The sequence below is a fragment of the Cercospora kikuchii genome (genome assembly GCF_019650295.1).
Source record: "Cercospora kikuchii DNA, contig_00005, whole genome shotgun sequence".
Lineage (NCBI taxonomy): Eukaryota > Fungi > Ascomycota > Dothideomycetes > Mycosphaerellales > Mycosphaerellaceae > Cercospora > Cercospora kikuchii.
The window spans coordinates 582316-609236 of NW_025408586.1; the positions used below are offsets into that span (position 1 = coordinate 582316).

Sequence of the window (26921 nt, forward strand, 5' to 3'; positions counted from 1 at the left end):
ATGCAATCCGCCATCGCTTTCTCATACAGCGTTCGGTATCAACATGGGTTCGATCCTTCTATTCAACCATGATTCGCTGCGACATCACATTCATCGCCCGCCGCATCCAGCGCGACCTGTGAGGATCGCGGTCCATCAGCACTTGAGTGGACTCGCGAGGTAGCGCTGGAAGTGACCAGGTCGCTGTGGCAGTTTTTGTGGCAGTTTTGTGGCAGCCTCTATCTCGCCAATAATCTGCACGCTTGGAAAGGCGCAGATTAATGCCTGATCCCCTCTTCAAATATTCCCGCCTTCTTCTTTCCACTTCTTGATGTATTCCTTTCCGTCCAGCGGGCTCTTCGTCTCGGTGTGCGCATAGCTTTCGCGTTCGGCTCTCTTCACTGTTTTTGCGACAAATGGACTCAACTATCTCTGCCATCAGCTACTGTTCCTGGTTGATCACGCGCAATCAGTTGCTTCAACATGCCCACTCACATTAAAATTCGTCAAGTCTGGGCAGACATATGTCCGCACTTTGTTCCAATCGATCACATATCCTCCCCATTTTGTATGTCGTCCCATAGCTCCTGTCCGGTTTCCCTTGTAGTAGTTGTGCGGACCTTGCTTGGTCGTGAGCGCCAAGCGCCTGAGAGCGCGCTGCATAGGCTGTGTGGGCTGCATGGTGGGCGAATTGATCGATGTAATGGGCGATAGGTCAATGCAATGCAAGATGGTGCAGCATAGCATGTAGTCGCCGCGGGAGTGTCGTCTGGAGTCGATGCCAAGACTTAGAAGTGCCTCGTCTCGAGTCGCAGCTTTCCCCAGCCAAAATTTCGAGGTTTCAATTCAAGTCGGCAACCGCCACGCCACTTCTTGGGGACAGTCGCTTGTCTGCAGCAAAGATGCCTGCACGTGTATCCAGATCCAGCGTGCCTACACATGCGCCGAAGCAAGGAAAGACGGCAAAGAACAAGTCCAAGAAGCGCAGCTTGGATGCATACGCTAGAGCAGAGAAACTCGTTCCGCAAGAACGGTTAGGAATCGCAAAGCACCGTCTGGGAGAAATCGAGGACGATGGACCGCGGCACAAACGGCAGCGAAGAAACAGCAACGAAGAGGATGACGAGGATGAAGACGAAGAGCCACAGCGAAAGCGGCCGAGCCAGCGGCGAACGAAAGACGACAATGGCGACGCCGAGTTTGGATCCGACAGTTCGGGCAACGAGTGGACCATGGGTGGGTTGGCTGAAGACGATGAGGACAGCGACCTGGACTCGGACGAAGCATTTGGCGAAAGCGACGAAGAGAAGTTCGAAGGTTTCACATTCAGAGGGAGCAAGAATCTAAAAGGCAAGAAAAGCAAAGGCGGCACGACACCAAAAAGGAAGAACCTTGATCTCGATGAGCAAGAGCAAGAAGAAGATGATAGCGGAGATAGTCAGGACGAGGAAGGTCTGGGCTTCGGCGATGAGGCTGTCGATCTGGCTGCAATGTTGGACGATCCTGCGTCTGATGACGATGCGCAGCAAGGAAGTGGCAGTGATGAGGAAGACGAGGAAGGATATGATTCGGAGTCTGAGTCGGAGGAGGACTCGGATGACGATGTAAACGACGAGGAGAAGGCAGCACGAATGCGAGACCGTCTGGAAGCGCTCGACCCCAAATCGTCTAAGGAAAAGTCGGAAGCATCGACATCTGGCGCGGATATCGATATGAATGACTTATTTGCCGACTTCGCTGAGGATGTGGCACCCACAACGGGCACGTCAAAGAAGGCCAAGAAGAGAGCACAGCAGGCGCCTATCTCTGCTCCTCTCCCAAAGCGACAGCAGGATCGAATCGATCGAGAAATTGCAACAGCTAAAGCGAAGGAGACGCTGGATCGATGGAAGAACACAGTAATTCAGAACCGGAGAGCGGAGCATTTGTCCTTCCCGCTACAGCATCCGGATGATACTGGTGTAACTGTTGGTAAGGAGAAGTTCACACCTGCAACTCAAGGTGTTCCCGCGAACGAACTTGAAGAGAGCATTCAACGCATTATGGAAGAATCAGGACTTGCTACGCAGCGAGATGCAGAAGGAGGTGCAGAGGAGGAAGAAGACGAGGAAGCTGCTCTGCTCAAAGCGGAAGGAATGGCCGAAAAGCACATGGATGTGGAGGAGGTCATGAGACGGCGAGCAGAACTTCGGAAACAGAGAGCATTGCTTTTCCGCGAGGAGATCAAGGCGAAGAGAATTGCCAAGATCAAGAGCAAGAGCTATCGAAGAGTGCACCGCAAGGAGCGTGAGCGAGCAAAGGAGCAAGAGCAGCTGGCTTTAGGTGGTCTAGACTACGATGCTATGGACGAGGATGCCAAAGAGAAGCACGATCGCCAAAGAGCTGAAGCCAGAATGTCCACGAGGCACAAAGATTCGAAATGGGCGAAGTCTTTAAAGCAGACAAACCGCACGGCGTGGGATGATAGTGCTCGCGATGGAGCAGTCGAACAAGCCCGGCGGAACGAGGAGCTGAAAAGGCGAATGGCCGGGAAGGATGTATCGGACGACGAAGGCAGCTTGTCTCCTGACAGCGATGGCGATGAGGAGATCACAGCCGAGCAGCTTGATGCATTGCAGAAAGAAGCTGGCAGCAAAAAGGGCTTGGCAGGCCTCAAGTTCATGCAAAAATCTGAAGAGAAGCGCAGAAAAGCCAACGATGAGGCTGTTGAGCGTATACGAAGAGACCTGGCCATTGCGGATGGAGACGAAGCTGAGAGCGAAGACGAGAACGAGGGACTTGGTCGAGCGATCTTTGGACCTTCTTCTAAGGAGCAGAAGCGTCAAGCCAAGCAGAAGCAAGAATTCGAGGCGCCTGAAGATTCTGATGAGGAAGCCGAAGCGCGCGAGGCTGCGGAAGCTGGCATTGTCGTGGATAGACCGCAGCCAAAGGGTACTCCAACATCGAACGGACCTTCCAGGAAGAATACACCGGCGAGCGGTCCACTTGCCAAGGGCGTATCGAAACCAAGTGAGCAAACAGAATCCAAGAAAGAGTACGGAGGCTGGCTTTCCACTGGTGGGAGCAAATCGAAGAGATCCAATGCAGCTGCCGAAGCCGACATCATCACTCCCTCGGCCATCGTCGCAGCGCCCCAGAAGCCCGCCAAATCTACCGCTGCAGCTTCGAAGTCAAAGACAAACGATTCCGCCGCGGGGAACACGAACGGCTGGACCACTGTCTCATACAAGACCGATGCTGCCAACGACGACGAAGACGCTTCCGATGCCGAGCCCACCAACGCCATCCTCAATCCCAAAGAAAAGCAACAAATCTCCCTCCAAGAACGCGCCTTCGCGGGCGACGACGTCGTCGCAGCCTTCGAAGCCGAAAAGGCCGACATCATCGCCTCGGAAGACGAAAAAGAAACCTCCAACTACCTCCCCGGCTGGGGCTCCTGGACCGGCACCGGTCTCAGCAAATCTCTCAAGAAAGCCAACAAAAAAGCACAACATAATCCACTCTATAAAACGAAAGTTGCGGGCGTGAGAGCGAATGAGAGGAGTGATAGGAATTTGGATAAGGTCATTATTAGTGAGAAGCAGGATCGCAAGGGGAAGAAGTATCTTGCTCCTACGTTGCCGCACGAGTTTGAGACGAGGGAGCAGTATGAAAGGAGTAGGAGGTTGCCTGTTGGGCCGGAGTGGACCACGAAGGAGGTGCATCAGAAGATGGTTAGGCCGAGGGTTGTGGTTAAAAAGGGGGTTAATTTGGAGGCGATTGGAAGGCCGGTTGCGTAGGACATTTTACTGGTATGATAGGGACTCGAGAATGGCGGCTGAAGTAAGATTATGCCGAGTTCTCGGAATATACAGTTGCACGAGTGATCAATGTGGAGATCCAAAACGAAGGACTCGGAACCGTCATGCACACAAATTGACAATTTCCTGTCGTTATTCTACTCATGACTGTCGTGATACTGCTCGCAAAGCATCGTCGCTTCAAGCAAGCCTCATGAGTTCTGTTCCAAAAACGCCAAACGGGTATCTATCTTTCGCTCAGACATCATGCATTCGTATGCTCGATGCCATCCCACGTCCAGAGCTCCAAATTGAGCGCACAGCCAAACGCCCTCGCAATCAACAATGCAATTGGCTCGGCCATGGTTAATGCTCAAGCATCAACGTGCAATTTCTCAAAAGCCCTTCCGATGTTTCCGCCTGCCAAGATGTCGTGAAGCAAAACGCTTGGGCCAAAACGGAACATTTGCCTTCGCTCTCGTTCCCTCAGATCTCGCTGGATGACCACCATGATCACCGTCGCCGTTGCTGGTAACACCAGCATTTGTCGTCTCCGAAGGAGGGTCCAACGGGAAAGTACTCGTCACAGGCACAACTTCAATCGTGACATTCGGTCCTGTCAACGGTACACGATTCGTAATTGTTGACGCCCAAGTTTCGTTCAAGAGAAGAAGAGACTGGACCGTTTCGAGCGCGGACATGGATTGGCCGACACCCGAAGAGCCATCGAATCCTCCCGTGTACCACTTTTGGCCGCAAGTTGAGGTGCCAGGGGCACCAGAGCAGGCTTGAGCTGCAGCAATGGCGGAAGCTCGCAAGCGCTTGGCGATACTATCTGTGATGCTAGGATAGACGACAGCAGATTTGGCGAGCCAGCGGGAGAGGTAAGCTTTGAAGGAGAACTGATCGTTATTGCAAGTTCCGTAGGGCTCACAGGCTGCTTCGAACATGACATCGGTTGAGTTATCGATGTCGTCGGTTGGAAGGAAGAAGGTGTTTTCGATTGAGGTCAGGAGTCCTTCGGTGCGGTCTTTCCACAGTTGCTCATTGGTGAAGTTAGCCATCATGGCAGTGCCGTAGAGGAGCATGGCTGGGTTGTAGGACCATTGCGTATGGTCGAGTTCGGTGCAGTTGATGAGGTCGTCCGAGCCGTCGAAGACTTGATACGTGGAGGAGATGAGGCCGATGCTATCCATCCAGCCCCAGGTCTTTTCTGCCCAGTCCGCATATGTCTGGTTGCCGGTGAATCGAGCAAGGCGAGCGGAGATCTGGAGGAAGGCACCATTACTGATCGAGTTGCGGTAGTTGAAGCCCTTGTTGGATTCGAAGATCTGCCATTTTAGACCTCCTCCACACTTTTCGGTGTTCCAGCGGGCGACTTGGGTGTTCCAGACAGCGACGGCAAGATCGATCCAGCTAGACACTCGTTGCCCAGGAGGGAAGGGAAAGCCATGTTCTTCAGCTGAGAGAACCGCAAGGGCCTAGTTTAAGGTCAGTACTGTGTTCAATGGTATATTGATTCCTCATGAACACTCACCCAAAACGCCTGATCATCGTTACCGAGAGAGGTGTAGTAGGCTGGAGGCATGTAGTCCCAATCCGGGCCGACCTGCGCGAGTAGTGCTTGGGTAGTGACATTGACGTAGCTTGTGTCATTCGTATAAGCCCAGTAGTCAACCATGCCTCCCCACATGGCACCGGCTTGCCACCAGTAGAGTGGTGTGGGAAGGGTGCCTATCGCAGTAGGTGCCGTACCGCTTCGGTTGTTCTGGTAGTATGTTTGAAGACCGAATGCGATAGAGCGCGAGGTGTCGCGGACAGAGACCGGGTCATCGACATTGATCTCGAGTGCAGTAGCGGCTCCAACACAAGCAGCGAGCGCTGCCAGGATCGACGTGAGTATCATTGTTGCTGAAGCTCGTCCTAGCTCTGAAGTGCTCTGTAACTTGTTACGTCTGCAATAGGATTCACAGCCCAGCTGTGATGGGCCCACAAAGAAAAGCCTCGTAGAATGTTGAGTTCGAAATGCAGTTCAAGGAAACAAATGCTGGTGACGATCGTTTTGCCACTGTTTGCGCGGCAAACAAGCGACTAGCGATCTCAGCTTGAGCTTGTCTTGGGCAAACGAATACTTGACCTGGCGAGCGAGAGATCAGATATGCTGCTCGCAACAAAGAATCGTTCTGTCGCACAACAAGGGTTACGGGCACGAGTCCGATGTGTGCTTGTGCAATAGACTTTACCTCGATTCGTATGGGCGAATCTCGTGTCGGCCAGTGAAATGCGCGGGTGGAGTCGTGACGCACACGGCTGAGCGTTGCCGGCGTCTGAAGTGCGAGCCGCGGGGTTCTGTTCAGCGCGTGTGTTTCGAAACCATGTGCCGATGTTTGGCGCTAACGGTGCGATTGGATGAGATGTTTGGAGGAGTCGAATGTTTCGAGGAGAATTAGGGATGTCGCTGGAGTGGTAGATTGGCAGTAGATATGCCGCGCGCTGCCGCTAATGTCCGGTGTCGTCTATTGTCACTGCGGGACTGCCTGGTTGTTAGTCGCAGTTGCCTGTTTTGAAGACGCCTTTTTGTGCATTGATGGACACTACAATAGCGAGTCCGACAACTGGCGCGTGAGAGAAGGAAGTCACATGCTGCAAGTGCTTCCACAGGAGTCTTTTCTTTCCATTCACATTCACAGTCACTCTCACAATGAAGTTGCCGCTGCATAACAGTCACACTCCCACGTGCACAGCATTGTGCATGATTGCTTTGAGTAGCACTGGAATCGTCCAAGCGTTATCCCGGATGCAGACATGTACCACCAGTCGTTATTTCTTGACGAGCATTCTGACCATACGACGACGGTAATTCTCGCGCTCCAATAACGACTCATCAGTCGGAACCCCCGCCTTCGTCCCTCGACGAGATCTCGCATGGATCTCAATGTCAACATTGCACATAGTCTTGTCGCCTTCGACTGTCTTTTTGATATCCACCTTGACTCGGTAATGGTTCAAGGACATCCACGTACCAGGTTGGCGTGGATCAAATGGTCTTGTGAAAGTGTCATCCTCGTTATTTTGGGGCCTCATGCGCCGTTCTCGAGCCTCCCACGCCACATCCAAGTCCGCGGAACAGCCCAAAATCACAGAGACGGCTGTTGTGTCGGGCTGGCAGTCGATCACCAACACGGCGGATATTGCTCCACGCTTTGCCACCATGGGAAATATAGCGACAGGCGCGCTTCCGACGGGCGAATCTGCTGCATCCTGCTCGGTAAAATACGTTGCCGGGTCGTGGTGGTATTGAGCAGACCAAAATGCGAATCCCGGTGATAGTTTGGTGAGGTGGAAAACCAAGTATTGGTCCATCTCGACGCTAGCAGTTCGCGGTAGAACTTGCGGCACGTACAGCATTTGCGGCGCCTCCCCACGGTGAGTGATACTGGTGAGCTTGCTGCACTGTACTCTCATGCAGCGTCGAAATTCGTTTCCAGAATCGGTCTCTACTATCGATCGAAGCACTAGAGCTAAGAATCCACTGGCAGTGTCTGGTGTAGGCGGACAGTCAAGCGCGGCCAACCAACGTCCTTTCCCTAACTTTGTTAAGCACAAGCTTACCTGTAGACCACGATTCGTCATAGCATATGGCTTCCGACAGCCCATGTCAGTGTAAGGTTGGTATTGGCCGGTATGCTCGAAAGCTGAGGGGCTGCTGGCAAGTAAACCATGCGGTTCGTCACTGCTGTGAAGCCACGCGAAGATGGTGTGGTCGTTTGAAGACTTCATAATCTCCTCTTGTAATCGCAAAAAGGCTCGTTCCCCACCTTCACCATAGAGCAAGGGCATGTTGACGGAGAATAACCCGAGTAAGCTGTACGCCATGTCTTCTGATCGTCTGGTCTCGCATTTAGCCGCCCACGACATGCGCTTTGCTACGCTAGCACTTTGCACGATGTCGCGATCGTGGGAGCTGCTGACCAGATATTGTCGCTCTATACCAGTAATGGCACTGATCTCATGTGAAATCTCGTCTCTTGCGCCGATTCTTCGCCACTCCCTTGTGTAGAAAACAGCGGAAGATGGAGCAAGCAGCTCCTGCAACGTCCAGCCTCTACTCCACCAGCGCGCCTTGGCTAGCGTTGATAGATCAGCAGAGTCGATGTCCGAAAGATGAATGTAGCACACCTCGGCGTTGCTGTAGTATTCAAACATTGAGTTGATAGCTTCGCTCAATTCAGCGCTGGAGCTCTTGTCGATGCACAAAGTGTCGATCCAGATGTATTGATATCCGTCTGCGCTTGCGAGCTTCATGGACCCTATAACTTTCGAGTATGCAGGTTTCTGCGACGCAGTGCCGCCGACGATGTCACGGAAGAGCACCTCATCATCGGATGGTCTCGACCACGTATGAGAAAGGATGGCAAATGGCGGCACGTCCTTATCCCATGCCTCAACAAGCTCCAGTTAATCGTTCACGCCTGATGATGTCTTCAACAACTGCATTGTGCCTCAGAGCATAGTGAAGATATAGAGTCAGGCTACTTCTCGCAGAAAGTGCCAAATTGACTGAGAGAAGGAAGCGCTGGGGGAATGGATCATTTCGGTCATGAGACGGCCTCGCAGCTCAGCACGCTGCAGCGCCACTCGCTGACGGAGACAACCTTGGCAGCGTATGCACAGCATGGGCTGAGTGCTTCGTGTGACCAGGAGAATGGAGGTGGGTCCCAAGGAGGGATGACGAATGAGGAGGATCAGCAGGAAAGTGGAGATCTGGCACGAATGCCACCAGTCCGATATTTTGCGCGTGACAAGAACAGTGAATGTAGTCACACGTAGGTAGTCGCATCCCAGGACTCACGATTTGCCGTCCATGTTGTTGACTCTTCGTGGCGGCAGCAGTTCCACATACATTTTATTGCGAACAGTCGCTTTCCGTGATGTGCTGCCTTCTTCTGGTACATCTTTACTATTGCTCAAAATGCTGAACTGGTTCAAGATTCGTCGCGCGTTCTCGGCTGCAGGTACGGACGGGTCGCGTAAAATGAAGGACACATGCACCGGCGCCTGCACAGAAGGTTGACATGTTTGAAAATTGTGATGGACGAAGAAGACGATGATGAGATGGCCGATGATGAACAAGGTGAAGAGCAGCAGTCGAACATTGTGTCTGAGCGCTTTGGCCGGAATGCCAATGCGCCAAGGAAATCAAATCGACCTCGCCTCTCTCCCGCCCAATGTTTGGGCAATGACTGTTCCTTTGTCGACAATCTTGCATTCGTTTAGAGTTCCAGTCTACTCTTTGTTGCCGATTCTCATACATACTCAGTCAGTGAAAGAGTAGGTCGCTCTGCTGCATCTGTTTGACCAATACTGGGTAACCGGTACATCAGCATCAAGTCTCACTCAATCGTTGACCTTCCGCAGTGTGAACCTTTGACATCCAGACCTGGGGTCGACGATGCTGGCCCTTCTTTGAGAAGTCGATGTTCCCTCCAGTCGTGGCCTGGATGGACACTCATGCAGCGGGAAACCTGTGATATCCTCCTTTTCTCAGACCAGGCAAGATCAGTACATCGCGCGGGGTTGGAGTTTGCCAGAGCTTGATGGGGCGAAACATGGACAGGCTTATACAAAGCCTTGAACAGAACGAATTTGTGACCCAGCGGAGAGACGGAAACAGAGATTAGAGTACGATGACCAGCTGTTATCCTGTCGCGAGAGCGATCGTTGCTCTGAGACGAAGCCATGCATATGTACGAATCCACATATTCGTCCTTTGCCGAACTCTTCCAACGCCTCTTCGGCTTTCATGGTTCTTCCCACTCAACATTCATCTTTTCCCCTCACTGTGCTTCAGGCCGAACCTTCAGGCGTCCAGAGTCGTTCAAGTCGCTGACATCATGAACAGCCCGCCTAATGGCGTTGTCATTGTGCTCTGTCCATCTTGAGAGTTTGCTTCTTTTACGACTTCCTCATCGAGGAAACCGAGAACACGATGTGTCTGTTTTGCGTTGCATCGTCCTGTAAGGTTCAAGCCCTGTCGTCAGGATGGCGGGTGTAGCCTGGAACGCCTGAACATCAGGCTGTTAGTTCCTCGAACCGGATCGTCAAAGCGACCGATGCGCTATGAAAGTCAGAAACCTTTTGGACGTCTCATTGGGCGACTTTCCCAAAGGGGCAACTTTGGACGCCTGATCGCCATCTGTCGATCAGACTCTCCAGCGGCCATGTACAAACCACACGGAGCAAGAGACATTGGTATAAAGGATCAGAATGTATCAATGTCGAGAATTCGTCCCACAGACAAGTAAAAGTCCTCGTTGCACTCACCGCGCCAATCCATCATGTTCCCCCTTCTGCTCCTCGCCGGCGTGGCTTTCGCTTCACCAACTCCGCTGTTCAAGAGAGAAGTCTTCCAAAATGATGTACTACCAGACGTCGACTTCCCGGACCCATCGCTTTTCTACAACTATCTCAATTCCCAAATGTATGTCTTCGCGACCGCCGCGGGAGGCAAGTGTATCCCATACACTTCGACCAGGACTTTCCCCTCCCGCGATTTCGCGCCTGTGCAAGAGGCTTTCCCGAGTGAGAATGCCCCTGCTTGGTCGCAGCCTTGCTCGTCTTGGGCACCGGATGTCAACACTGCGGTGAGTCTCCGTCTGGGCCCTGTTCTCGATCCCGTCTGACTGATTCACGTTTCTTCCAGCCCAATAACGGAAAGTCGCATTGGATGTATTATGCTCCCGAGCTCAAGAACCAAACGGGCATTCACTGTATCAGTCTTGCCACATCCACACAACCCGGTGGCCCGTATATCGACACCTCGAGCGAGCCTATGATCTGCCCTGCCGCGGACGGCGGCGCTATCGATCCCGCTTTCTACAGAGACCTCTCCCCCGCCGATGGATCGTGCTACGTGCTCTACAAAATCGACACGCCGAACAACAACAAAGGCCACACAATGTGCGACAAAAACACGAATCACATGAGAACACCCATCATGCTCCAGCAGGTGGACTGTAACTCGGGACAACCCACCAATGGCGGCCCGACGGAAATCTACAATAACAACGGCGACGTCGATCGATGGAATATCGAAGCTCCATCACTCTACCGTGGGAGCGACGGCACATACTTTCTCTTCTACAGTTCCGGATGTTATAGTAACGAGTCATACACGTGGAACTACGTTACCTCACAGTTCTTGAAGGGACCATACGGCAACCCACAGTCGGTCGTTCGGTCGGGCGAGAAGGGCAACTCTGGTCCAGGAGGCGCAGATATTGTCCTCGGGGGTGCTGTGCCGGGAGCTGTTGCGTGGCACTCGTTGCGAGGAAGCGATATCAAGAATGGCCGTCAATTGAATGTGGGGACCATGCAGTACAATGGTGCCAGCGCTCAGGTAGTGTAGGCTGTAGGGCTGATATCAGCCACATAGACTCTATGCTGTTGCGATTGTGTTCTTGCCGGCAATATGGTTGCCCTGAGCACATGGAACAGCCAAGATGATGTCGCGTGCTTGATTATGAACATATTTTCCACTAAGATATTGTTACGGCAGAAGCCTCTGAGATTACATGCCATTTCGGGAACTCGTTGGACTAAGACAGGCAAAAGGCAGACGACTGATCTATACGATACCATTGAATTACAATTGGCTCCAAGAGGAGCGTGCTTTGTTTCCGGGACCTCATTGACGGAGAAGAGGCTGACGATGCCTCTGTCAGTTCGATTGCGTTGAGCACAATCGTTAAGATATGACGATGGAGTATATTGATGGTTGAGAGAAGGACCGTGAGGAAAGAGGAGAGTTGGGGGAATCTGCTCTGGGATGCCAAGCAAGTAGAATGGAATTGCCTCAGGCCGCCACTACGATTTCCCCGTGCCCCGTGCGTGCTATCTCATCGAGGACTTGTCTCGTCTCAACAACGCCAGTCACCCGGAACACTTGTCGATTGTGGATAGATCGCTGAGCATAGAAATAGAACCTATCACGCTTTTGGGCACTCGAGCTGCATGCTGCTGATACTACAGAACGAGAGCCAAGAACGCCACTGGGACTGACTCATCCAAGCAAGATGGCATTTATACTCGGCGATTTCATCAAGTGCCAGACAATTGGCTTGTCCACTCCGATCCAGGCACATCACCATGTCTTCGCCTGACATCCTTGTGACGGGCTCCAGTGGTCATCTGGGTCATGCTTTGATGCTCGAATTGCCAGGTTATGGGCATACTCCTCTTGGCCTGGACATTCTTCCCTCCAAGCACACAGCAATTATAGGCTCCGTCTCAGACCGGCCACTAATCCAGAAGATTTTGCAAGAGAACCCGTCTATCCGATACGTGCTGCACACTGCAACTCTGCACAAGCCGCACGTGGGCTCTCACAGCAAGCAAGAGTTTATCGACACCAATATCACAGGCACTCTCGTGCTCCTCGAAGAGGCTGTAAGGGCCGGTCATATACAAGCCTTCATATTTACAAGCACGACTTCAACTTTCGGTTCCGCACTCTCACCTAAACCAGGACAACCGGCAGCGTGGATAGACGAGACTGTCACGCCTATCCCAAAGAATATCTATGGTGCAACAAAGGTTGCAGCTGAAGACCTCTGCCATCTTGTTTGGAAGGAGAGCCGCATGCCGACTTTGGTTTTGAAGACTTCCAGGTTCTTCCCAGAAGAGGATGACGACGAGAAATCTCGCGCTTCCTACCAAGACGACAATTTGAAAGTCAACGAGCTTCTCTATCGCAGAGCAGACATCTCCGATGTGGTCTCTGCGCACGTTCAAGCAATTCGAAAGGCAGAGGATATTGGATGGGGCAAGTTCATCATCAGCGCACCACCACCATTCCAGCGCAGTGAGGAATTGCTGCGTGACCTCGATCGACAAGCCCCGAAGGCCATCCAGACTGCATTGCCAGAGCACTGTAAAATACTGCAAGAGCATGGGTGGAAGTTGCCAGAGCGCTTGGACCGCGTCTACGATTCATCTCGCGCGGTTACAGCTCTAGATTGGCAACCCAAATACACCTTTCAGCATGCTCTTGAGCTCATTAGGGAAGGTAAAGATTACAGGAGCGACCTAACGCATAGAGTTGGCAAGCGTGGTTACCATGCGACGCCTACAGGTGTCTATACAGTTGACAAGTCTCGCTGAGGCAGCCGTCTGCGCTGCCATGCGCAAGTTAGAAGAAGCCTATACGACTGTGCGGTCTGATACGGCAGCGGCGAACGTTCGTGAAACCGAGTCTTCTAAGATTGCGCGATTGTGGTCACCGTCCTCTGCTTCTTGTTCCTGTTGCATTACTATGGGCTGCACACCTGTGCATCTAGCTGGGCCGAATCGCTCGGAAAAAAATGTTGATGCTCGGCATCGACCACGGAAGCAATTGCTCTCATTATCCTGTTGCCTTGGATTATGCCGGACGAACAAAACTGATAGGGCCGAAGACGATGCCATGCGGAGGACGCCCGCATCCTCTTCGGCCGAGCTTTGTATTAGCGCTAAAGGGCTGAGTAGTGCTTGATCCTTCCGACCCTGTCCTACATATCTCGCACCTCAGCTGAATGTTCGTTTCAGAACCACACCCAAACCCCATTTTCTAGCAGTCAGCTTGAGAAATATTGTCCGATTGGCACCGAACATGGCCAGTAAAGAACTAAGCACGACAGCCACGAATGCTTCAAATCAGATTGCTCTGATAAACGAATATCTCACTGGACCACCTGCCGAAGAGCTTGTACGCAGGTCCGGAATCTATGAACACAAAGACAGAACGAATAGCGATCCCCTTAGAATCCTCGACAATGCCTCCGGCATCGGCACGCTGATCTTCCGTGCTCTGATCCCAAACCTCAAGCACGATCAGATCGAGAAAGTCACAGCCGGAGACCTTGACGAGAACTATCTCTCGTTTCTCCGCGAACGAGCTGAGACTGCAAGCCTCTCAACCAAGATTGAAGCCTTGAAAATGAATCAACAGAAGCCTGGTCTCGAAAGCTCCAGCTTCGACTACATCTTCAACAATTTCGGAGTCTTCTTCGCGCCGAACGATGAAGCTGTGTTGCAAGAAACACTCCGAATGCTGAAACCTGGCGGCATTGCAGGGTTCAGTTCTTGGAATAAAATATCTTGGTGGGATGAGATTCTTCTACCGGCGATGAAGAAGTACCTTCCTGGGGCGCCGGCACTTCCGGATCCAGCAAATTTGTTCCCGGCGAAGGGATGGATGGAGATAGAAAGTGTTCAAACTAAACTAGAAGGAGCCGGGTTTGGTGATGTGGATGTTGAGGTTTGGAGTTTCACGCCAGATGTGAACGGAGAGGACTTTGCGCATGCGTGCGCACACCTTGTAAAGGCTGTGGTGGGAAGAGCTTGGAAAGAGGAGGAGAGGAAAAAGTTTGGAGTGGAGCAGATTGAGAGGGCAATGCGGGATTATCTGCATAGCGAATTCGAAGCGGGGAAATGGACTGGGAAGATGAGTGCTGTCCTGGCATTAGGAAGCAAGACGTGATCAACTGATGTGCAAAGTTCTGATGGGTGCTGTCAGCAGAAGGAGGGAGAAACATGAGTTCCCATCCTGAGATGTCAACATCGAGCGGCTGAAATGTAACAATGTTGACATTTCCGTAGGATCACCAGCAAGCTTCGACCGAAGAAATCGCCGTTCTCGAATACCAGTTTTGTCGTGCCGAGCGTGCCGAAGTGAACCGCAACGACGTGCATGAACGAAGAACGCTAGGTGCTTTTGAGCATAGCTTAACGCCACCATTACTACAACCACAGAACATGTACCAGACAATAATGTGTCTTCTGGTCTCGGCAGGTCGAAGACTGCCAGCCCAAATGGCGCAATCTCGTTCTCAACTTGTCGTACCACCATCACAGCATTCATCTCACATTAAGCAGTTGAGCACCTGTGCTGCTCAATTCAGTCATGCGCATCAGGAAGAGCCATGTCAAGTCTCGCAATGGCTGTCTTCCCTGCAGAGCTCGCCACGTGCGTTGTGATGAGACTTTGCCGCACTGGTATGTTCACCCATTCTTCACAGTCTGACGGGGCTCACGGCTGGCCTAACATATCTGATGCACTGCAGTTCAAATTGCATCAGTCGGAAAGCGCGTCGGCGCGAGTTCAAATGCATTTACCCGCATAAGACATCGACGCTTATCGACGGTGCTGGTTGTCCACCAGTCTCGGATCTTGGTAGCTCGCACCTTGTCTGCCTAGAGTTCGCCGTCAACACCATACAGGACCTGGGCAGCCAGAGATGTCTCGAGCGTTCATATGGTTTCGCTGTACTCTTTCGGTAAGCAGCCATAACTTCCCGAAAAGCCCACAGAACGCTGATCTAGGACTGTTCGCAGACTGATAGCGTTGGCTCCGCAGTATTGCTTTCTTCAAGATGTTCTTTGCGGATTCGTCTGTCACCATGCAGCTCTGATCAACATAGCCCGCGATGCGCACCACGTGGCCGACATCTACCGAGCCAAAGCTTTCCAAGGACTACGCTCAATGTCGCAAGCAACATCACTTCGCAAAGAAGATTTCGATGGGATGCTCATAGCGTCGGTCGTGCTCTCTTGGCAAGCTCCAACAATGTTAGTCCTATCGTGCACCCTCCATTGCATCGGCTATGCTAAGAGAATAGGCACGAATTCATCGGAACGAGGAAGGGCATTTCTAGCGCAAGTAGATTCATTTTTCTATTGCTACGTGATTCTTTGCTAACACTACAGACAGTTACAACAAGCCATGAAAGATAGCAACTATGAGGGTCAACATTTGATGGCCTCTGCTTCCACTGAGATGTCGACCGCACACACCGGCAACAACAATTTCTCGACGTACAAAGCACTTCGTGTTATGAATCGCGCCCTTGAGCGCTTTACAAAGTTCGCCAAAGATAATTCCGAGTTATCAATTAGCGCCAGGCACTTACGGTGTGCTATCTCGAACCTGTTAGACCCTGGCATCAACGCAACCATGACCGGACAGCTCGAGGTACTGTTCCCCATCAGAAACTGGTCTCCGTGGCTATCAAAACTTTTACCACAGCCATCGGGCCACAGCTGGATGACATATCTGTTTCTCACCTACTTTGACACCCTAAGCATGATCCTCGGCCGATGGAATGCTTCGGCATCACATTTATTTCCACAAGATGTGCTAGCCCGCTCTTGTGTTGAACGATTGAAAATTTGCGCTCAAAGCTTCGGTGAAATCGACTCTGCGGCTTGTAGGGCCCATCAATCGTATATAACAGAGGTTGCCTCATTCTTGGAAGGATCGAGCTCTACAGTTCGCAGATCTGGTGAGAGCGAGTAACGGCACTATCTGTAATCTTGAGAGCTATATGCGAGATCTGGAATCCTGGTCCAAAACACCGCTCACCAGTCTGCCATCCTTGAATACAATTACCGTACCGGACGAATCCAACGCTGTGAGATTTTCTAGCGGGTTGTTCGGGAGAATAAGGAAATCGGCCAAAAATCCTTGTTTCACCTGTCCAAGGCTGTCTTCTCGTTGTAATAATTTCGCTGCGTTGATCGTCGCACTCTGGATAATTTGAAGAGGCGTCTGGACTGTACTTCGGATTGCGAACTCCTTAGACTGGGCAAGATGCGTGGGGCCAAGAAGATCTGAGCCATAACATACCGTGACCCCGACTTCAGTCGCAATGCGAATGGCTTCAAGGCCGCGCATGTACACAGCAAGATTCTTGTCCGCAGATGCGGCCGGAAAGAAGTTCATCTGCTTAGCCATTTCATGCGCAACAAGCGTCGGCGTCAAGAATGCCCCAGATTCTTTCATCAGCTTCGCGGTCTCGATATCCAAGTAATTGCCATGCTCAATCCCTCGGACGCCCTGTCTCAGGGCTTGCTGAATCGCTCGTGGCGTGTAACAGTGGCTAGTGACGTAGGTGTCAACATTTTGGGCAACAGTAACGATCGCCCTGATCTCCTCGTCGCTGAATTGCAAGTCTTCGATGCGATCCGTTGGACTGGCCACGCCTCCCCCACCCATGATCTTGAGAAAGTCACTGCCTTTGCGAATCTCATCTCGCGCAACACGCAAGCACTCTGGAACTCCATCCACGATCCGCGAGATGCCGGAGAGCTCTCCTCCACAGCACGGCCTTTCGTCTTGTTGACCTCGCATGTCACCGTGGCCGCCAGTCTGGCTCAACGCTCTGCCTGCGACAAAAAGGCGTGGACCAGGTAGCACACCTTCTTCTATTGCTGCCCGCATGGCGCTCGTTGCTCCACCACAATCCCTGACTGTGGTAAAACCTCGTTGCAGCATGGCTTTGAGCACCGTGGGTTGTCGAATCAGGCTTTCTCGCTCACTCATGTTGTTATATGACTCCAGACTGCTGTAGCCGGGAGTGACCGCAATGTGCACATGGCAATCGATCAGGCCGGGCATGATAAACTTTCCCTCAATATCCAGGATTGCCGAACCTTGTGGTATATCTTGCTCCAGTGTGGCATCCCTCGTTGTGCCTACCCTGCTCACTTTTCCGTCGTTGATGATGAGAGTAGCGTTTGGTAGGATCTCGCCACTGGTCACATCGAGGATGTTGGCATTCTTGAAGACGTACGGTGTGGGCGGATCAAGTAGCCATGGCTTGATTATTTTCTCCATTGTCAAAAGAGCAAGACGATTTCTGATGCTTTCTTGAGTTCCTGGCCGAGCTGTATCCTTGATATATACTGATTTCAGCGAACAAAGCCTCGGCAATCGAAAGCATTCCGATCAGAGCTGGGGTCAACAGGGCACATTGCCGCGTCGCAGCCACTAGACGCCTTTGATAACTTGGCACTCGTTCATGCACGTCGCTCTTAGCTTGAAGCTAAACGAATGTACCACACCGGGGGACCAAGTGCGAAGTATCTGATCTGAAATTAGGGACACGGATCAATGTCCGATTTGGGCTGAGGGCAGTCACAGCTTTTGTAAATTGCTTTGCTTCGATACCAATGTAATTTCAGACGTGCTGCATACCGATCTCATCAACAAGGACTGACTAAGCGACATCGCAGCACAAAACTCTATCCTCATCGGCCCTCCTCTTGCCTTGGGGTCAGGTCCCCTTTCTGCCTTCATCACAAGCTTACCAGTGAACCACTCTATCGTAAGTCTTCTTTGCAAGATGAACTTCCCGCTTCCCGACAGAAGATCGCTTCTTCAAAGCGTTGCCATCAATGGTCAAGCAACCTTCGATCTGCTCGGCCGAGCAAAGTGGCGTCAACGTCTTAGTTCCCATATCGCAGTATTGTCCCTTCGAGTCGACGAAATCTGGACCCCAGGAAGTCGCAGACTCGCAAAGCTCCTTTGCAGAGTGTTGCTCGATGCTTGAAACGATCAGCTGTTCCGTCATCCATTGTGGACGAATCGAGAAATCGCGTTTGGCCGGAGTGCCTTCCACAGGCGTGTTGTCAACTCCGTAGATGGTTGATTGACAAGCATGATTATTGGAGATGGTGTCACCGGCATTTTCGCCATAAGCTCGAGTACGGAATTTCATCGAGGCATGTGAGCCAGTGGTGTGATCGCCATCAAACCAAGTGCAACGAGGCACATAGGGATTGCCGTCTTTGTCTTTGCCGGCTTCTTGGGTCTGCGTATACCAAGTTTCGCCGCAGGAAGAGCTATAAGGGAACCAACTGTCAGGAAATGCCATTGTATGGGCATTTTGGAGTCAAGGACTTACCCAACATCACCCGTCCAAGCACCGCCCGGACTACCATCATGCATCTTCACAGTGATCCAGGCGACGCAAACAGCATCATTGTCGAAGGTGACATCCACAAAGTCAGCCTGTGTATCTGGAGCACCCTGATCAACAGTGCTCGAGAACAGGCCTCCTTCTGCCACACTGCCTCCCTTGCCCTCGCCGAGGTACTGATTGTCAGCATCGTAGGCGTAGACCTATCGGTGAGTCAGCACGCGGGCCTCGAATTCGCTTGTCTGTCTCAAGATATACCGCTTTGATGCCTCCACCGGCCTCGGTGAGGTTAGCTGCAAGACCTGCTTTGACGCTGATGATAGCTCCGTTTGGACCATTGTCGCCTGGAAAGTTGCTCTTGGCGAACTGTACCCAGTCAATCGATATCCATGGTCTCAGTACGGAGAGGTACTTGCGCTGATGATACCAAGCACGCCGCTGACCAGTCCCACGGCATTGAGGAAGTCCGTCATTTTGGAAGATCGAAGGTAGCTTTGAGGCTGGCGGAGGGCTTGAACCTGGAGATTGATGTCTTGAATGTGCTAAGGTCTGAGACACTTATTCGTGGGCTCTCGTGGGGTTTATATTCGGCATTCTACAATATTCCCTCATCTTGCCATTGTGATTTGTTCTTCCATGATCGGGTGAACGTAGCATTGCATCGTGACAAATCTCGTAGCGAAGTTGATGGACCGGAAGGACAGTGAATCCTTCACCAGAGAGAGTCGGCCTGCTAAAAGGAATACCAACGAACAACGGCAGTCCAAAAAGCATTATATCAACTCCCGAAGGAAGCCGAGGAGGAATTTTGCCTACGCTAAACAGATAGATTTGCCTACGCTAAGTAAAGCACACTGCCTACGCTAAACAAAGGATGCTTCCTTCGGTCCACAGTCTCAAACATTGAGCTCGTATGCATCACTCGATTCTTCGGATGCTACTGAACCTCACATCTTAAGAGCACTACGATTCCCGTCGACTTTCTCACAACTATCTCACTTTCGAATACCCATCATTCGTTCCTTCTCCCATCCACCCTCACTTAGCCCAACATGCATCGCCGCCTACAACTTCTCGTCCTCGCCATCTGCGCATGGTCAGTCCTAGCTGATGTACCGGATTGCTCAAAGGGTGCCCAAGTCGACGGCGAAAACCCAATTGGCCCGTGGAGCAGTCGTATGTGATTCCTACAGTTGGACGCAGTGATGACCATATGCTGATTACCAAGAAGCCGAGAACTGCGCGGAGAAATGTTACTTCCAAGAGACCGACAGCGCTAGCTCGAATTACCAGATGCAGTGCAAAGGCAAATGTGGATACGAAGTTCCGGCTTGCGGGACTTCGGTCTGCCCGCCCGGTGCATACACTTGTACCCGTGAGTCGGGATTTCTGTTTGTGCTGTGTTGTGGCATACGCTAACAGCTTCACTCGTTCCCAGCTGAATAAATTCTGCACGAATGGAGGATGCAAGCTGTAGGTTGCCGGGGCTTAGAGTTCACTATGCTCTGTCAATTTTAGCGTGTGGGTTGCTTGAACGATTAGACAGTGGGGATCGATAGGCTGAGATTTATTTCGCAATTTGTTGCTTCTCATGGCAATATGTTTTCCGATTCTGATTTCTTCGGTCATGCACGATTTTCACGGTCGGGCGTCAAAAATGGTGTCTTTCATTCGATGATTCGCTGATTCGCTGATAAATGGTTATCGTCCCACGGACATCGCTTCATTATTTGTAGCAAACTAGACAATGCTTTAGCATGTCAATATTGGCATGTATCATCGACTAATCCCAAAGAGACTGACTTACCTTCTCAAATCATGTTTAGGAGTGCCGCTGCAATCAGTATTTATGTTGGTGAATTCCAACGACGCAGCTCTCATGGGCACTATCAAAGTAGAGCTCAATATTCTCTTCCAACCCCGATATCATCATCTCGTGACCTTGATCACCATCTAAACAGCCAGCAAAACCGCGACAGCTGCAGATACCATGACCGTAAGTCCCATACGACTACTCACGCCCGCAGCCCCATTAACACCCTTGTTAAACATGACAGCGTTGACGCAGCTACCTCTATCGCCAGGATGTTGGCCGAATTCGAGACTTGACACCAGTATGCTCTTGGCACTGAAAGGCAGCGTACTGCAAAGTCCAGCCTCATTCTCGCAATTCCACGAATACCAGTTTCCGGCACTTTCGTTGGTACCGTTCCCAGGGCAGCCAGGTTCGCTGAAGACGCGCAGCCATAGATTCCCAAGTCTCTCCGAATCAGTATCTTGCTGATTTGGGTCCGCGCGCCGCTGCGTGTAAAAGATCTGGCTGTAGTTGAAAGTATCGGGAGACCACGATGGCGCCTCACTACCTGATGAGTTGAGGAGACTGTATCTCACTCCGTCGAATTGCATTGCCGAAGGAGGAGGGTCACTCGGTAGTGCGTAGGTTATGTTGGGATTTTGGAAGACATCGTCAAGGTCCATGCACACCGGCTCATCGTAGCCCCCGATGCGGACAATGATTGTGGCAGCTTCGCTTGCCATGTCTGGCGAACGACCACAGTCTGCCGCGCGTGGATCTGAGAACGTAATGTTCATCATTGTGTTGTTCAAGACTGGAGATGGCAGCGGTGGAAGCTCATCTGGGCTGTTGAACGTCAGCTCGTCCAACACTGGTTCCGAATTCGAATACTGACTTGAAAACAGCCATGGAGGAAGGCACTAGCCAGAGCGCTGCGAGAAACACGCTATTGCCCATGACGGTTCTTCTGATGATTGGTCGGAAAGATGAGCGAATAAATCGTTTGGCTGTTGTGTGTTTTCCTACGCTGTCCACAAAGCCAGAGAGCTTGAACGTGCAACAGAGATGTCCAACAATTCGGCTGCCATCATCGTTAGTTCTATTCTGATATTCGCTAATAAGTTTGAGGTGACATCAGAAGATGGGCGCCATGGATCGTGGGGGTAAATCCTTCCGCAGTGTTAGTGGAAGGACAGTTGCACCCGCTAGCTCACGAAGCTTCTGCGTTCTTGGCTCGCATAGCTTTGCGAGAGCGTCTGTTCCACGAATCAGGCCATCACTTGCTGGTCGATCTCTTGACTTCGTCTCAATAGCCGCACACTCTTGCATGCTTTGCTAATAGCTTGGTGCCGTCTAAGACTTTGTTGGCTTGGCACTCCGGCGGAGACTGTCTCGCGGGACCGACGCATATGCAGATCTCTGTTTAGTGTTTGCTGCTTGTTGGAGGCACAGCGAGGCGACAAAAGCTTAAGAATTTGCCGCTCGCGGGCGAGAGACATCGAACTGAGAAAGAGCATGTGCATTGCGGTCAAAGTAACGAGCGCGAGCGAGTTCTCGAAAATTTGAGCAGCTGCGGTCTTGAGCAGCCCTTGGCAGTGGTATATGCCACAGGACTGATGTTGAAGTGCAGGATAAGAACAGTCAAGCTTAAGCAAGCCTTTTCATGTGCCGGGGCGGACAGCCGAGGACAAGCGAAGCTTATTTTAGTATTATAGCCATGCACCCATCGTCTTCTGATGATCGATCGATGGACGCATGAAGATGCCATGCTGGAAGTGATGAATCCCACAAGGTAAACCCAACATAGAAGCCCATGCGAGTTGCTTGAGCTGCATTTACACGGCGACTATCGGATCCTTCGCCTTTTGCCAATCGTGCCTTCTGGGAAGGATGCATACAAGCAGGAAGGTTGGCGTCTCTGCTCGGCATGCAACAAAATCGAAGCTCCATGGAGTGCAAAGAGCATTGCTTGGATTCTTGCGATCGATGACCGAACGGAGCACTTTTTGAAGGGAAGATTGTACCAAACAACCTTGCCCATGGCTCGAGGCGACCACATGGCATCAAAAAATGCTTCCACCTCTCAAATGCAGTTCTGCGGACGTGCACCTGGCCGAGCCTCACGGCAATCTGCGTATATGGACAATGGAACCAATCTTACACAATGGTCAGCTTGGGACAGTCAAAACCAACAATATGAGCCAGAAGCAGCGTGTACGACCGCGCAACAAACCAGTGGGCAAGCCACAACATCGGCACATGCTTCAGCAGCGGAAAGAGCTCTGGCCAGTCTGGCGAGCTTGACAGACGCTGAGCTGCTGCAAGCTTTCCTCACCAGCTTGCAAGACAACCAGCTTGAGGATAATACCAGTGTTCGCAGATCGACGCAAACTCCATCAGAACCCATTTGCTATGAGCATGGTTGCAATGGACGCCGATTTTCCTCTTTCGAGAACTACAGGCGGCATGTGAGAGAGAAGGATCCCGAGCGGACGGTCACATGTCTTCTTTGCGATGCGAAATTCACTCGCAAGAGCAATTTGATGCAGCATATCAGCCAGTCCCGATGCAGAGCTCTGCGTACCCTCCAGCGGCAAGATGGGTGCGATGGACGGTATTCGGCGTAGTTCGGCTGAGGTTTATACTCTTGTAGAAGCGACGAGGGCAGGGAGCGAGTGGTGCATAGCGCGAAGCTGTGGCTTTCCTTGCAAAGCTCGAGCGGCTAATTGCAGTGTAATTGTGCTCTAGCAGGGACAGAAGCCAGTCGCTCGTCCATACAGCATCCGAGAAATGATGGAAGATGTGACAAAGATGTTCTCGACGAATGAAAAAGAGATTGATGGCAAGCTACGTCAAAATTTGGCCAGCACGACCGGCAATCCGATTGCCGGAAGCACTTTCTTACCCCAGGCCCCGCGGGCAGGGATCACAGCATAATCCGTGACGTCGAACTACTTCTTCACTATCGCACACTGTCTGCTATTCTTTGTCCACTTCCACTACACCTTCTCACGAGCCGTAAAGGCAACACAAAATGGCATCTGTAGAAGCTCTCCCACGAACGCACTTGCTGTCTTTGCCACCCGAGGTCCGCGAGGAGATCTACCGTCTCCTTCTCTGTCCCGCCGCGAGCCGCATTGTGCACTCGGACGAATACATCACGTACAAATATGCTCCCGCCCTACAGCTCCTCCTCACGAACCGTCTCATCTACATCGAAGCCCGCAAAGTCTTTCGCGACCTAAATCAATTCGTCCGTATCGAAACCCCATGGCCCGAGGCACGCAACCATGTAGCGACCGAAGGCCACGTGCCCATCATAATCGCCGAAGACAAAGCTGCAAAATTCGATAAGCATGTTATGGTGATGAGTATCGATGCTCCGCAGCATTCGAGTTTGCAATGGGACGTTCAGAAATTTGTCATTTTGGCAGACGATGTGGACAAGTTCGCGGAGATGTGGATGTATTCAGGTCTTACGCACCCGGGCCTCAATGAGCACTTGCGGTTGATCCTAGAATTGCGAGATCCGTATCGTCTGGAGGGTGAGGAGAAGAAAATGTCAGAAGCCTTGCAGAGGAAGTTACTGCTGCCGTTTGGTGTGATCAAGAACTTGAATGCTGTGTCGAGGGAGGATGGGACAGTATTTACCGGAAAACTACGGCCATCTCCGAATGTCGAAAAGCAGCTGAGAAGATTGCAAGCCCAGCCTTACCACAGTCCGGAGCATTGCTTGCGGGAGGCCACAAGGCTAAAATTCGAAGGGAATGCAGAGCTGGCAAAACGCAATTTCCAAGGCGCGCTGAAACTGTACAACGCTGCGTGGAAAGCGATGCACATTGTGGTGAAGGGGAAACAACGCCACATTCACGCTGATGCATTCTTTGCGCGAGAGCTGCGAGAAGAACCGTACACCGGAAAGAACGGACAAACGGAGCGCTTGATGCTTAGAATACAACTCGTGGCGAATACGTGTGAAGTATACCTAAGGATGAAAGAATGGTGGTTGTGCCATTTTTGGGGAATGCGGACGATTAACATGCTGCGAGATGCGATACACACAGAGAATGCTGAGCTTTTGGCTCCTGAAGACGAAGCTGTGCGAGAATTTCCGGGGGCTGCGCAGATGGGAAAGATTTATTACCGGACTGCAGTCGCATCAAAAGAGCTTGGCAACGAGTATGAAGCTCGGAGATTGTTGAGGGTAGCAAGAGCTTACCTGCCGGACGATGAGGCCGTGAAGAGAGAAATTGCGGCGACAGCGCTGAGTCTCGGAGGCCCTTCGCCTCATCCATGGGCGCGTACTTTCGCGCCACAAAGCTGAGCTCGCGGCGGACTTTTTCAGTGACTGATGTCGAACTCAAGCTCGTTGTTGACAGTATCGACCGGTCGGGCACAATCTTCACATGCGACCTGCATCGATCAGGACAAGTGAGGTCACACAGTGGTACCAGGCGGAATCGAAGAGCTCACTTCTTGGTTACTCATTCGATGCCCTTCGCGACCTTCAACTCGCCTCCATCTTCCACCTCGACTTCTGTGCAGGTGACACTGGTATCTAGGCTTTGGCACTTACACCATTCACCCACGCCAGTGACGCACAGAGCAGCGCCGGCAGTTACGGCGCGCTAGCGCAGTCATTCTGCAACCAGTTGACAACGACTTCAACTGTCAAACGCGACGACCTTACCGCAGCGCGCCCTCGTCTTACCAACATAATGTCGACAGCAGAGGAAAGCTTTGCTTCTGCTGAGGGAGTCAGTGACGTGCCTGGCCAGCGCTCAACCTTCGGCGCCGCAAGCTGCTCAACTCCACAATCCGGAGGAGTTGGTGGACTCGAAGAGGTTCGCAAATTGTCCCGAGCTAACTTCTGTGGCACTTCGTTCCGCAACGGTTTCCAAGAGATCGCCTTCTCCTCATACGTCAAACGAGCTCTCGATCACCCGGAAGCACGAACCAACCGTGTCAAGGACATCAATCTCCGAGAGTTCCTAGTAAAGAAAACAATCCAGGAAAGTCGGACCTTGCGGAGCGATCCCGAGTATGATGCCCTCCATTTCGACATTCCGCCAACGCCGCACACTGCGCCCGCAGGATATGATGAGATCCACCTCAGAAATGTTTTCAACCATGACATTGCTTTTGCAGCACTGAAGCACACCAGAGCGGAGAGGTTGATCGAAGAGCGCGGATTGGTGATCGAGTACTCTGTTGCTGATGCCCACTTTCTGACCATCTTCGCTCATCTTCGCAACCCATCACATGATCCAGCATTATTGGAGGGCATTTGGTCGAACACCAGCTATGAAGTCTACCACGACCTGCGAAGTTGCGTCGATATCGAGACTCAATTCTTGCACTTGGGTATTGAAGGCTACCTTGACCTGGGCGCTGAAATTCCTGAATACAACTTGCCACACGTGGAGGCTTTGCATGATGTCTACAAGCGACCCTATCTGGTGCGCCGCATAGAGGATTTGAATTTCATCAAGGCTTTCGAGAGTCTGACCAAATCGGATTGCATGATGTGGTATGCCGGGGATCTGAAAGCAGACAAGTCTGTATGGGTCACGGTCTCCTTCCATGACGCGATCCGAAAGGGGGATGGCGGTGATAGATTGGGCTTCACCATGGAGTTCAACACTGTTACTCTTCCTTACCATTGCGATCTGGACGGTGTACGGAGAGAGGAGGCGATTGAAGCACACAGGGAGTTTGAGCGGTTGAAGGCGGAGCGGGAGGCAAAGTTGAAGAAGGAGCTCGAGCGGACGGCAGAGAAGAGCGCAAAGCTGCAGAGGGAGCTCGAGAAAGTAGAAGTGCTGAAGGCACGGGCTGCGACGAAGAGAAAAGCCGAAGAAGAGCGAGAGGCAGAGGCTGCGACGAAGCGACAGACCGAGCACGGGCAGAGTTCTAATCCACTGGCTGCGAAGAAGAGAAACGTCGAAGACGAGCGAGAAGCACCGACGGCGAAGAATCAAGAGACCGAGCACGAGCAGAGTTCGGGCTCAACAGCTGCGAAGAAGAGAAAGGCCGAAGACGAGCAAGATTCACAAACTGCGAAGAAGCAAAAGACCGAGCATGAGTCGAGCTCAGGCACACATGCTGGGACAAAGAGGAAAGCCGAGGACAACCAGATTGCACAAGCTCTGAAAAAGCAGAGGACAGAGAACAGACACAGCCCGAGTGCTCAGGTCATGCCTGGACGGCCGCAGCCTCAGTAGTCTGCGCTGAAACAACACAGCATGGAGTAGAATCAGACCGTATGACGGAGACCGATAGCCCCCCTTCCCACCCACGAGCATTTCACAGAGTGTGGTGGCTTTTGTTTAGCATGAGGAGCACCGATGCCATCCCTACTCTATGGATTGATAATGAGCAAAGATAAATTGTATAGATGGAGTACAAATCGAGAACATAACTTGAATCATATTCAACTCCAAATCCTACCCGAAGAGCTTGCTCGTTTCCCATAAGAACAAAGGTTCTCTTGCGTTCTCAGGTTGGTCTCGAGTGAAATTTGTAATGCAGTGGCAAGTGAGCGTTAAATGGTACGAACACAGCATACGAAGAGCTATCCGAGACACGTCAACCATATCCCATCTACTCTGCAACATCATAAAATCCCTCTTT

General features: G+C 51.8%; 12 protein-coding genes across 13 annotated transcripts; 6 read left to right on the plus strand and 6 right to left on the minus strand.

Annotated features, from left to right (window-relative positions):
- Positions 1 to 276: 276 nt before the first annotated feature.
- CKM354_000801100 (mitochondrial 54S ribosomal protein YmL27) lies at positions 277 to 660 on the minus strand (the record flags this gene model as incomplete). Its single annotated transcript, XM_044803376.1, has 2 exons — positions 277 to 405; positions 475 to 660. 2 exons carry the CDS (start codon positions 658 to 660, stop codon positions 277 to 279), a joined length of 315 nt encoding a protein of 104 aa, XP_044659311.1.
- Positions 661 to 881: 221 nt separating this feature from the next.
- CKM354_000801200 (uncharacterized protein) lies at positions 882 to 3758 on the plus strand (the record flags this gene model as incomplete). The annotated part of the gene is made up of 1 exon (XM_044803377.1): positions 882 to 3758. One exon carries the CDS (start codon positions 882 to 884, stop codon positions 3756 to 3758), a length of 2877 nt encoding a protein of 958 aa, XP_044659312.1.
- A 395-nt stretch (positions 3759 to 4153) lies between these two features.
- On the minus strand, positions 4154 to 5664 carry CKM354_000801300 (uncharacterized protein; the record flags this gene model as incomplete). Its single annotated transcript, XM_044803378.1, has 2 exons — positions 4154 to 5239; positions 5296 to 5664. The coding sequence occupies 2 exons, from the start codon at positions 5662 to 5664 to the stop codon at positions 4154 to 4156; spliced, it is 1455 nt and encodes a 484-aa protein (XP_044659313.1).
- Positions 5665 to 6578: 914 nt separating this feature from the next.
- Positions 6579 to 8063, minus strand: CKM354_000801400 (uncharacterized protein; the record flags this gene model as incomplete). Of its 2 annotated transcripts, none has more annotated exons than XM_044803379.1 (1): positions 6579 to 8063. In XM_044803379.1, the coding sequence occupies one exon, from the start codon at positions 8061 to 8063 to the stop codon at positions 6579 to 6581; it is 1485 nt and encodes a 494-aa protein (XP_044659314.1). The 2 variants fall into 2 exon arrangements, with proteins under 2 accessions (XP_044659314.1, XP_044659315.1); XM_044803380.1 differs by having other exon boundaries at positions 6579 to 7634.
- A 2033-nt stretch (positions 8064 to 10096) lies between these two features.
- On the plus strand, positions 10097 to 11166 carry CKM354_000801500 (uncharacterized protein; the record flags this gene model as incomplete). Its single annotated transcript, XM_044803381.1, has 2 exons — positions 10097 to 10402; positions 10462 to 11166. 2 exons carry the CDS (start codon positions 10097 to 10099, stop codon positions 11164 to 11166), a joined length of 1011 nt encoding a protein of 336 aa, XP_044659316.1.
- Positions 11167 to 11906: 740 nt separating this feature from the next.
- Positions 11907 to 12920, plus strand: CKM354_000801600 (uncharacterized protein; the record flags this gene model as incomplete). Its single annotated transcript, XM_044803382.1, has 1 exon — positions 11907 to 12920. The coding sequence occupies one exon, from the start codon at positions 11907 to 11909 to the stop codon at positions 12918 to 12920; it is 1014 nt and encodes a 337-aa protein (XP_044659317.1).
- A 487-nt stretch (positions 12921 to 13407) lies between these two features.
- Positions 13408 to 14277, plus strand: CKM354_000801700 (uncharacterized protein; the record flags this gene model as incomplete). Its single annotated transcript, XM_044803383.1, has 1 exon — positions 13408 to 14277. The coding sequence occupies one exon, from the start codon at positions 13408 to 13410 to the stop codon at positions 14275 to 14277; it is 870 nt and encodes a 289-aa protein (XP_044659318.1).
- A 1839-nt stretch (positions 14278 to 16116) lies between these two features.
- CKM354_000801800 (uncharacterized protein) lies at positions 16117 to 17412 on the minus strand (the record flags this gene model as incomplete). The annotated part of the gene is made up of 1 exon (XM_044803384.1): positions 16117 to 17412. The coding sequence occupies one exon, from the start codon at positions 17410 to 17412 to the stop codon at positions 16117 to 16119; it is 1296 nt and encodes a 431-aa protein (XP_044659319.1).
- A 469-nt stretch (positions 17413 to 17881) lies between these two features.
- On the minus strand, positions 17882 to 18969 carry CKM354_000801900 (uncharacterized protein; the record flags this gene model as incomplete). Its single annotated transcript, XM_044803385.1, has 4 exons — positions 17882 to 18419; positions 18482 to 18699; positions 18755 to 18862; positions 18913 to 18969. The coding sequence occupies 4 exons, from the start codon at positions 18967 to 18969 to the stop codon at positions 17882 to 17884; spliced, it is 921 nt and encodes a 306-aa protein (XP_044659320.1).
- A 1480-nt stretch (positions 18970 to 20449) lies between these two features.
- On the minus strand, positions 20450 to 21248 carry CKM354_000802000 (uncharacterized protein; the record flags this gene model as incomplete). Its single annotated transcript, XM_044803386.1, has 2 exons — positions 20450 to 21137; positions 21187 to 21248. The coding sequence occupies 2 exons, from the start codon at positions 21246 to 21248 to the stop codon at positions 20450 to 20452; spliced, it is 750 nt and encodes a 249-aa protein (XP_044659321.1).
- Positions 21249 to 23325: 2077 nt separating this feature from the next.
- Positions 23326 to 24615, plus strand: CKM354_000802100 (uncharacterized protein; the record flags this gene model as incomplete). Its single annotated transcript, XM_044803387.1, has 1 exon — positions 23326 to 24615. The coding sequence occupies one exon, from the start codon at positions 23326 to 23328 to the stop codon at positions 24613 to 24615; it is 1290 nt and encodes a 429-aa protein (XP_044659322.1).
- A 394-nt stretch (positions 24616 to 25009) lies between these two features.
- Positions 25010 to 26512, plus strand: CKM354_000802200 (uncharacterized protein; the record flags this gene model as incomplete). The annotated part of the gene is made up of 1 exon (XM_044803388.1): positions 25010 to 26512. The coding sequence occupies one exon, from the start codon at positions 25010 to 25012 to the stop codon at positions 26510 to 26512; it is 1503 nt and encodes a 500-aa protein (XP_044659323.1).
- Positions 26513 to 26921: the final 409 nt, after the last annotated feature.